This window comes from Hakea prostrata, chromosome 7 (assembly GCF_041222555.1).
Source record: "Hakea prostrata isolate BN-2017 chromosome 7, UWA_Hpros_2, whole genome shotgun sequence".
NCBI lineage: Eukaryota > Viridiplantae > Streptophyta > Magnoliopsida > Proteales > Proteaceae > Hakea > Hakea prostrata.
In genome coordinates this window covers 17351678-17360940 of record NC_142606.1, presented here as the reverse complement: position 1 = coordinate 17360940, position 9263 = coordinate 17351678, and the positions used below count along the sequence as shown (strand labels likewise).

The following is a 9263-nucleotide window of genomic DNA, read 5'->3' as shown; positions in this document are numbered from 1 at the left end:
ATGGCGTGTATTTGTAGATACAAGATGTGCAACATCTGCGACCCCGTCGAGGAGCACTTTGTGCTCTCCTACGATTTTTCCACCCCAAAATACAGGGGGACCTAGGGGTGGGTGATAGGGAGTTTTTTTTTTTTTTTTTTTGTGGGGCCAACCGATTTTGTGGTGGTAAAACCGTCGGGGAGCACTCTGGGGTGATGATCCGAATTCCAAAGTAATGAGGTCATCTTTATGCGTGCACGAATGAATGAGCCAAAAAATGTTGCACTAGATGAGCATATGAGACACTAATGGCAATGATACAATCCTAATGGTACTAGAAGGCATGACGAAGGGCACGAGGAAAGCAAAGAAATGGATGTCAAAATCACTCATATTTGACACAACCATAAACAACTACTCAATCTTGTTCCCATACCCAAATGCTCAACTTGACCACTACAACTTGTCCCAACGATTATTAACTTTCTAGATTGTAAAATTAGAAAATTTTAAGTCAACAACAACGGTAGAACAGTTTGAAAATTTAGCAGTACAGGGACATGGGGGATCCCAGAAAATCTAGAAAGAAGTCCCACTGACCTCTCTGTGCTTGTTTCTAAATATCTGTTTTTCATCAACCAAAAAATAAAAAAAAATCAATTGTCTATATATCAAGCATACATGACTTAGAGTTTTCTTCACTATGACACTGAAGATAGAGAGGGCATTGATGACCTATTAGCAAATCGACTGCAGACTGGATCTACTCCCCTCTACAGAATGCAGATTGGATCAGTGCACTGTTTCATACAAAGCCTCATGGACCAAAAAAGGTTCCTTCATTCACTGGTTAGAAGCCATCTCCACAATATAAAAAAGGGGGAAGGAGAAAGGGAAAACAGACCTCAATGCGGATACATAGATGATGGCATTTCACTAACAGGTTTCTAAGAAAAACCTAGTATCTCAAACATCTTCAAAATTGCCTAAAAGCTGCTGCATAGAATCTATATAAAATCTTGAAATAATTGCCAATGAATGCTCAACACGCATACTGATTCGCAGCAAACTAATGCAGAAAATGAACTTCATACAGCCCAGGTCAATTTTCATGTAATGCCTTCATTAGGTGTAGTCTACTGAAGCTCTGCCCTGCAACCCTGAAAAATAGAATGACAATGAAAAATCCATTAATACAACAAAAAGAAACTTAAATAGTCCAGTAGGTATATTAACTATAAGGGCAGATATTGTAAGGGTGACTGACAAATATATGCTTCAGCTTATTTAGCATGCTAACTATACTTCAGATAATTAGAAAGAAGGCAGATAACAGGATGTCATGATACACAGCAAACTTCTTTGGTATCAGTCATACCCATTGATTTGGTTGCAGTAGTTTGCAATTTGGTTTGTGATCAGGAAGCTATCCAATCGCGATGGTTCGGGAACTGGCTTAAAGATGGGGTTTGCAGGATCCTCCTCAGGCAATGGTTCCTCTCCAGCGGCTTTCCGTGCCATGTTCTCAGCTCTATACAAAAAAAAAAAACCCAAAACAATGGTATTACAGAACTACATAGGAATTTGATTACATGACCTCTACATCCTTTACTCATGAGCAAGAATGACAGAAAGCATGAATATCAAATAGCAATCATCAGCAGTTCCAATTCAATGAATGGGGAGAAAAGGAAGACGGAAAGATCCTGAGTTCTTAACCATGCGGAGAAATCAAGAAAAGGCTTATTCTACCTCCACCCATATGTATATTTCAATATTGCAGGCAACAATGGAACAAGAATGTCCACATGAGTATTAAATCCAGGTGTTATATTTCAACTTATTAAATCTTTTTATTGGATTGTTAACTTCTGAAAGCTAAATATTAACACTTTTGTCATAAAAATCCTTTCTTTTGGATGCAAAAGAAACCATACTTCTAAATCTCATAGACCTTACTTGTGGGAAGAAAAACTGTCCAGAAGTCTGCCCAACACCAGCAATTCAATGACTCTTTCTTCCGCATATGAAAAGACACATATGCTCCCTAGTTTTAAGGAGATGGACAAGGCACATGAGAATGCTGGCATCCGCCTCACTCTCAGACAGAAAACTACTTCCCTTGTTTTACTCATGTTGCCTTGTACAGGGCACCTCACATGATATACTAGGATCAACCAAAACAAGCAGCTTCCACACAAACTTAAGGTCATGCAAAAATCATGTTAAACATCACTGACAGCTCCCAGTAAACCGATTTCAAATTTTAACTTTTCATTAGATTAAGAGGGCTTTGTTACAATAAGATCCCACCAGGTAAACAAAAAATAAAATAAAAAGGCTGCACCACTTAGAAAAGCAAACCTCCTCATTTTCAACACAGAAATTAATAACTTTCTAGTCACAATATATAGCACACAACTAAAGAAATTCACATCAATGCTGCAGTGTTCAACACTTCACCAGCTGTCTTCATTACTTTGCAGGGGCAGTAGCAAGATTCATACCTCAAACAGAATCTTTCAGCTAAACCAGGAATAGAAAATGGTACAGTAGAGAAGTCACAATTGATTAATTCATATGCCAATTACTCACCTCCTCTTTTGAAGCCATGCCTGCTGCTGAGCTTGCTGACGTGAGAGGTTTCTATAGTAGAATTGGAACTGGGAATGAAAAAAAAAATTAACATATTTCAACCAACCATAAGTTCACACCCCGTGGTGCAAAAACGTGCCAAACTATTACTAGAGCAAGGGTCTCAGAGACTAACCTTCTGCTGTTCCATTGATAGATCGTCCATGCACTCAACCAAAAATTCAAGATTCCTCTCCATAAATGGAGTAGTTGATAATTGTAGACGATCATAGTCACACTGCATTAGGAAACAGATGGCATAAAGTTAAATGGAAAAAGGGCAAGTGTAATATACACGATTAAGTCTCAAAAAGCTCACAAAAGAATTAGATAATTTATAAAACCTGGGAAACAGGTGAATCAGCTTCCAGCTCTGTCATAAAGGCACTAATAAGTGCTGAATTTGAAACTTTAATCTGTACAGAAGCAGAACCATAAACACCTATACAAAAATTTAATAATCAACTAGGGGCATAAACAAATTTCCTACGAAATATTGCAACTTCTACCAACATCAGAGAAGAACTATGGATCCAGAAAACAACACACATTCTTGACCAAAAAAGAAAAAGAAAAATGACAAGCATGGATAAAATCCTCCCATAAGATGAAACCTGTTCCCATCACAATTTCATGCACTTCAAAAGGGTAGGTAGCGTGCTGCCATGCTTATTTAGACCTGGCTGTAAAGAAGTTGTATGGATTAGACAACAGCATAGTCCAATTGTGACGTGTATTATCCTTTGAGAATTCCCTTTCAATTCCTCATACCAGCTAAACTTTTCCTAGGATTACAGTAAGCAACCCTATGAGGAATAAGCTATTCTTCCACAAGTCAGTATACAAATATGACTCTTGCTTTTTTATGTATGAACACAAAACGACAGGACCATGACCAAAATTGATTACTCAAACGCACATCACCAATCCTACCAAAACTTCAGAAAATTATACATGTAAATTGTGTAAAGAATCACTGAGAACATACCGGTATCTCCTCAAAGATATCCACCCACGTCAATTTTTTTTCTCTCAACCTGTATGGAGAACGACAATATGATGAGATTTGAACTTACTATAATCTTCCATACATTAACAACATGAAGGAACCAGCACTAACTTTTCCCCAGAAAAATTGTTATTGCGATGAAGATCCATGAAAGAATCTGTCAGCTTCATAGCCTTGAGAGCTAAAACCCCTTGATTGGAGCGTGAAGGATCATATATAATGCACACACACCTCCTGATATTCTCCTGCAGTAACACATCAAAGAAAATCAGTTTCTACATAAGTGCACCAGAATGTTGCTAAGTGCCACTGTACAAAGAAAAGATAACCATTCAAGTACAGATGATGCCTACGGTTAAAAAGAAGTAACCGATAAAGAATAGTCCATCACTCAGTTGCAAGAAAATATTGGAGATACGAACACAAATATTGAATATAACATAACCCAAATTACACGATTCATGATTCAAGCACTTCTAAAATGATCTGGGATTTAAAATTGTTGAACTGAGAAATTTCCAACAAATATTTAAAAGATCTTGATCCAGGATCCACTCAGTCTCAGCCAATCTCAAACCATATTAGCCCAGACAGGCTGATCAACCCTGCTTCTGACTAATCCATAGGTGAGCATGATTAGAGAGAACAAATATCACACAAACCTTTATCAAGGAATGATTTTGAACATCACGGTCAGTATTTCCATTTTCAAGTGAGAAGAGAACAAAGAGCACAGGAACTTCCAATTTCTTGAGAATTTGCAAACCTGATAAGTGAAGGATTAAAGACTAGATGACTCAAGTAGCAAGTCAAATCAGTCTGACAACATCTGATATGCAATGGGTAAATTCACGCAACGACCCAGATATGTGAAAGCTTAACTGCAAGCCACTCAATGGGCATGCATTTGGAACAGTTAGGCAAGGTGATCAAGTGACTTTTGGAATAAAAAGAGCGAATTCAAGATGAAGAAACTAAATATTTAGAAGATATAAAGTTGAAACTAAACTCACATTCAAGAACCTATCTTGCACAATTTAGGGGTTCTCAAGGAGAAAGAAGAACAACTTTTGAATGGGGGAGGGGGGGGGTAGAAGAGTAAAATGAAAGCAGCTTCTCTAATAGTCTCTTGCAGGAGGATTTGATTGATTTTGTAGAAGTGGGAAAATAGGTACCAAAGCAACTCTAGAATTCAAAGCCTAATTGAGGCCAAGGTGCCCAAGCAAGCTCTACATGTTATATCCTAAATCCTAAGTCACATTTTCTGGGTATTCATGATTCATCTTATAAATGCATATGTAAATGTATGAATGAGCATGAACATAGACCAACAAGGACAAATGTAACAAGAGAATTTAGAGATATACAAGAGTAGAACAAGAGATGATTGAACATTATAACATGTGCCGGGCAAGATTATTAGGCTTCAGGTCTGGGTACCTTGGAAAATAAGGCGACATTTGCTTAGACCTCAAATAAAAGCCTTGAAAAATTATGCTACCAAAATATGAGAGCTGATGCATAAGAACTGTTTAAAATTTATTCAATTTTCCCTACTTCCCACTTGTCTTCTTTCTATAGCTTAGCTTAGCTTAGTGTAGTTTTCTGCAACTCTTCTTAATTGCCTTATTATCATCTTCTCACCCTTCAAACACAAACTTCTCAAAGTGAGTTGATGACTTGATGTTAATGCTTTCTTCAGTGAACCCCATCTGATTCTTCTTCATTTCTTCATTTTTTTCAAGTTGAAAGAAAAGTATCATTAATACAAAAACCAGTTTTCCTTTAAGACCCAGCATGTCTATATACAAGTCCATCAGACCATAAATATCATGTATGTTTTTGGTCATTGCCAAAGGTGTATTATCTAGAAATGAACCCTTTTGAACACCATGACAATCATGGAGGCTTTTCGTTGTATCATCTGTTTTTTCAACCTTACTTGAAATACTCAAGAAAATGGGACTCACCAAAAATAAACATGGTGGTTCAGAAACAAGAATGGAAAGAGTCTGCTAAGAAGGTCAACAATTCAAAGTGATGAATGTACTACAACAGGAGAAAAATCTATGTTACCTGGTAATTCATAAAGGTCTCAATCAGTTCCACGGTCTGAAACGACCCTAACAGGGTTGATTGATACCTGACAAACATTTAAGAGGAAACATGAACACCAAAAAGCAACAAACATTACAATCAAAATATTACACAACTTTTTTTTTTTGCGTGGGAGGGGACTGAAGAAGGGGATTGAAGAGATAATCTTCTCATAAAACCTCATAAAAAGTTAGAAATACAACAAAACTCTAAACCACTGCATGTATAAATGAGCTCAGATGAGCCAAAAACAATACATAAATTTAAGCATACCATCCAACAGTGTTATTATCAACATTGACCTCTCTCAAGCATCTCATCATTTCAAGTTGGTAATTAGCACCATCAGCTTCAATTTCTTCATCTTCCTCTCGTATCTGATGTCATTCATGTGCCAAGCGAGGAAGAAAGATCAAGCAGAGGAGGAAAGGAACATAGTGCCATTTTTATCATTTGAAATTCATTCTACAAAATACTTTCCAACATAGATAAAGGACAGTGTTTACCTACCGGGAATGGGAAACAGTTAGTAACTTCAAGAACACTACCCACATCTAATCCAAGAAGCTGGCCCGTAACCAAAGCTGGTGAAAACTCTTTGCAGTGCTTAATTATCTTTAGTACAACCTGTTTATAGAACAATAACATTAAGACTTTAGAAAATAACTCATCATTATATAGCTTGAGAATCTACCAGCATATATACATCAATTGTGCAAGAAACTTTTATCTTCTGAATCTAATTGCAATGCTTGAAGCATATCCAAGTGAATTTGTCTTTGTTTGTGTATTTCTTTCTGGTAAATGATGACCATACAAAACCCAAATCTACGGAAAAACACAAACTGTACAATATCAGCCAACTTTGCCCCATGAGTTCATAAGTTCTTTAGCATTTTGGAATGAATCTAGCACTACTAAAGGGGATATCCAATTCCTTCGTCAGGAATATGACAGAAACTCACTAGTTTGACAGCCCGACAGCAGCACTGGAAAGTCAAAAGGAAACTAAAAGAACAATAGCCTTCTGCATCAAGCTAGCCACCTAATAATGATTCAAAGACCCTAAAGATTTCAAAACCCTGCTGACAGCGTATTTGAATCACAATGACCCCATTCAGCCCTTCAAAAATATTTGAGTTTGCATGAACTAGAAACCTTATAAGACACATTGCTGAGGTAGTACTTACAAAAATAAAGACTATCAAAAGGGCTGGTGACTTGTTCCTAGAGATGTTTAAGATTTCCATTCTCGAGACAATGAAAAATAAGCTTAAGTATCATTCAGCTCTGATGCATAGAAATCACTAATAGATAAGCAGAAGTACCAACATTATCCCAAAAAATTGAAATTCTAAGGTGAAACCATTACCAAATTTGACCCATTAATAGATACACAGAAGGCCCAATGAAAGTTCTATGTAGGCCCAACATTTGAGTGGCTTCATTAAGGCATCGTTTGTTTGCAAGATAAAAAAGGGTGGGAAAAATAAACATGTGGAACCCACTTGTAGTGTGATGGTGAAATAGTAAAGGAAAGGAAAGGGTTTTTTGGAAAAGTTGAAAATGTGAGTCCCACTTCTATCATTTCGCTTCCTTTTCCACAAAATCCCACTAAAAATGTGTTACTTTTAAAAGAGATGGGGTGGGAAAGGTGTGACGCCACATCAGCATAAGGAAGCTTGTCAGCTCATTTTCCAACCCATTGATCCAAACAAACCATGCTTTGAGATTTTATGAAAAAGTTTACTTCTTCCCACCCCACTTCAAATTATTCAAACAAACAGCACCTAATAGAGCAGCAGTTCAAACCCCCCCCCCTATTTTCCCCATTATTGTTGGATAAATCTAGCATCCTTGTCTTTTAGACTAACTATAGATATAGAAGCAAGAGGAAAGATGGACAATCACCAGCTACTAAGCTTTTCTAGTGATCTATTTCCTTTGCAAGGGAAGCTAATAAACCAATTTAATGCTCGAATAAACATTCAAGAAATAGCCACGCGAAGATTTTATTAAAATTGCAGCTTCTACCATCCAGCCAAGTTTATGGAAAACAAGAATTCAAGGAGTGAGACTACAAGTAGTCTCTTATTCTGTCAATACAAATAGAGTGTTTCATCTTTTGTATTTTTTTTGGCTTATATAACTGCTTAATCTTAGAGAATTTAATTGACTGTTCATAAACTTAGTTGGAATCTGGAAACATGTCTCTCTGGGGAAGAAGTCCCCTTGGAATCATGTTGCCCATGGACAATAAGTATCCTTCGTAAATGTGTAATAACCTCACTGACTGCTGCAGACATTATCTTCTCTACTTCACTATGAATTTCAAACTGTCCATTAACATTGATATAACATCCCACAATTTTTTAAAGACAGTCAATAATTTCCTCCGTTAACTATTGGTCATCAGGGGTTAACAGAACAGAAAAGCTTCCAGAGTTATCCACAAATTTAAATTCTTGAAAATAGATCTTAGTTGAAGACCCGATTAGCATTGCAAGTTTACAACACGAAGATCAAACAACTCAAGGCAAAAACCCAGAAAATAATTTTAACAAAAAAGTGGAATAGATTACCAGTCCCTCCATCTGAACTACTCTTAACGGTGATACGACCTCCTCTGTAGCCGCGACTTGGAGGAAGGAACGAACCATAGCTGCAGAAGACAATAGAAGATTTAATCAGTAAAATCTCCAAATAATCAAAAAATTCGTGAAGGAGATACAAGGGTCGAAGAACACACGATTTGCCATGTTAATCAAGTCTTCTTTGAAGAGGAAAATCTGAAACTATAAAGAAAGGATATGAGATGCTTTAGGGCTGGAGAGCTCCGTCGGATTTATTCCTCTGATTAAACACAGCCTCAGCTCTGTTCATCAACCAACGCTCGAAGTTCTAAAATCCCTATTAGGTTACGAGTCCTACAACACTAACTGTTGGCGGGTCAACCCGGATGGACTAGGTCCGACCCATTCCGACTAGTTATTTTTTCTGTTACAAAGGCGCTTTTTATACTAATATTGGGATGAGGATACCACATATGTCTCGGCAAACTTGAACCTATGATCTATTCACTAAGAGGAATTGATTTTACCGTTAAAACAACTTGTGTTGACATTCCAACTATATTTTCTTATCGATGAGTAATAACTTGGCTGGATTGCATGGCAGACACCGTAACGCTTGTGAACAACACTTATAATTTTTCTCTTGGTGAGGCATCGAATTCGGTTAGTCGCTCTGGAGTGTCAAACTCCGATATTCCTTCCTAGGTATGTCAATCTCCTTGGGTTTTGTTTTGGTTGTGCTTGGTGTTGCTTATTGTCTTTCTTTTTCACTCTTGCTTGTTTTCTTGTGTCTGCTTACTCTGTGTTTGTCAATGCAGGGTTGGTAGAGTGGTAAGATCCGCACTTCTCAGTGGAAAGGTCATGAATTCAACCATTGTGGACGACAGAGCTCTCCCTCCAAGAATGTAATCGAGGTGCGCGCAAGCTGGCCCAGATGAACCTTAGATACCACAAAAAAAAAGAAAAAAAAA

At 37.3% G+C, this 9263-nt stretch overlaps 1 protein-coding gene across 1 annotated transcript; it reads right to left on the bottom strand.

Moving 5' to 3' along the window:
- Positions 1–399: 399 nt before the first annotated feature.
- Positions 400–8610, bottom strand: LOC149010180 (eukaryotic translation initiation factor 3 subunit H-like). Its single transcript, XM_089162157.1, has 12 exons — positions 8469–8610; positions 8302–8381; positions 6230–6346; positions 5993–6096; positions 5699–5765; positions 3734–3867; positions 3602–3650; positions 2958–3029; positions 2750–2851; positions 2575–2642; positions 1358–1510; positions 400–1139 (listed from the first exon to the last, which is right to left on the bottom strand). The coding sequence occupies exons 1-12, from the start codon at positions 8476–8478 to the stop codon at positions 1082–1084; spliced, it is 1014 nt and encodes a 337-aa protein (XP_089018283.1). The 5' UTR covers positions 8479–8610; the 3' UTR covers positions 400–1081.
- Between the last annotated feature and the right edge of the window lie 653 nt (positions 8611–9263).

Coding starts and splice junctions, on each gene's coding strand:
- LOC149010180 (XM_089162157.1), bottom strand. Junction 6,347..8,301: donor TAGTTCAGATGGAGGGACTG/GTAATCTATTCC, acceptor TTCTATAAACAG/GTTGTACTAAAGATAATTAA. Junction 2,852..2,957: donor CTGATTCACCTGTTTCCCAG/GTTTTATAAATT, acceptor TTCCTAATGCAG/TGTGACTATGATCGTCTACA.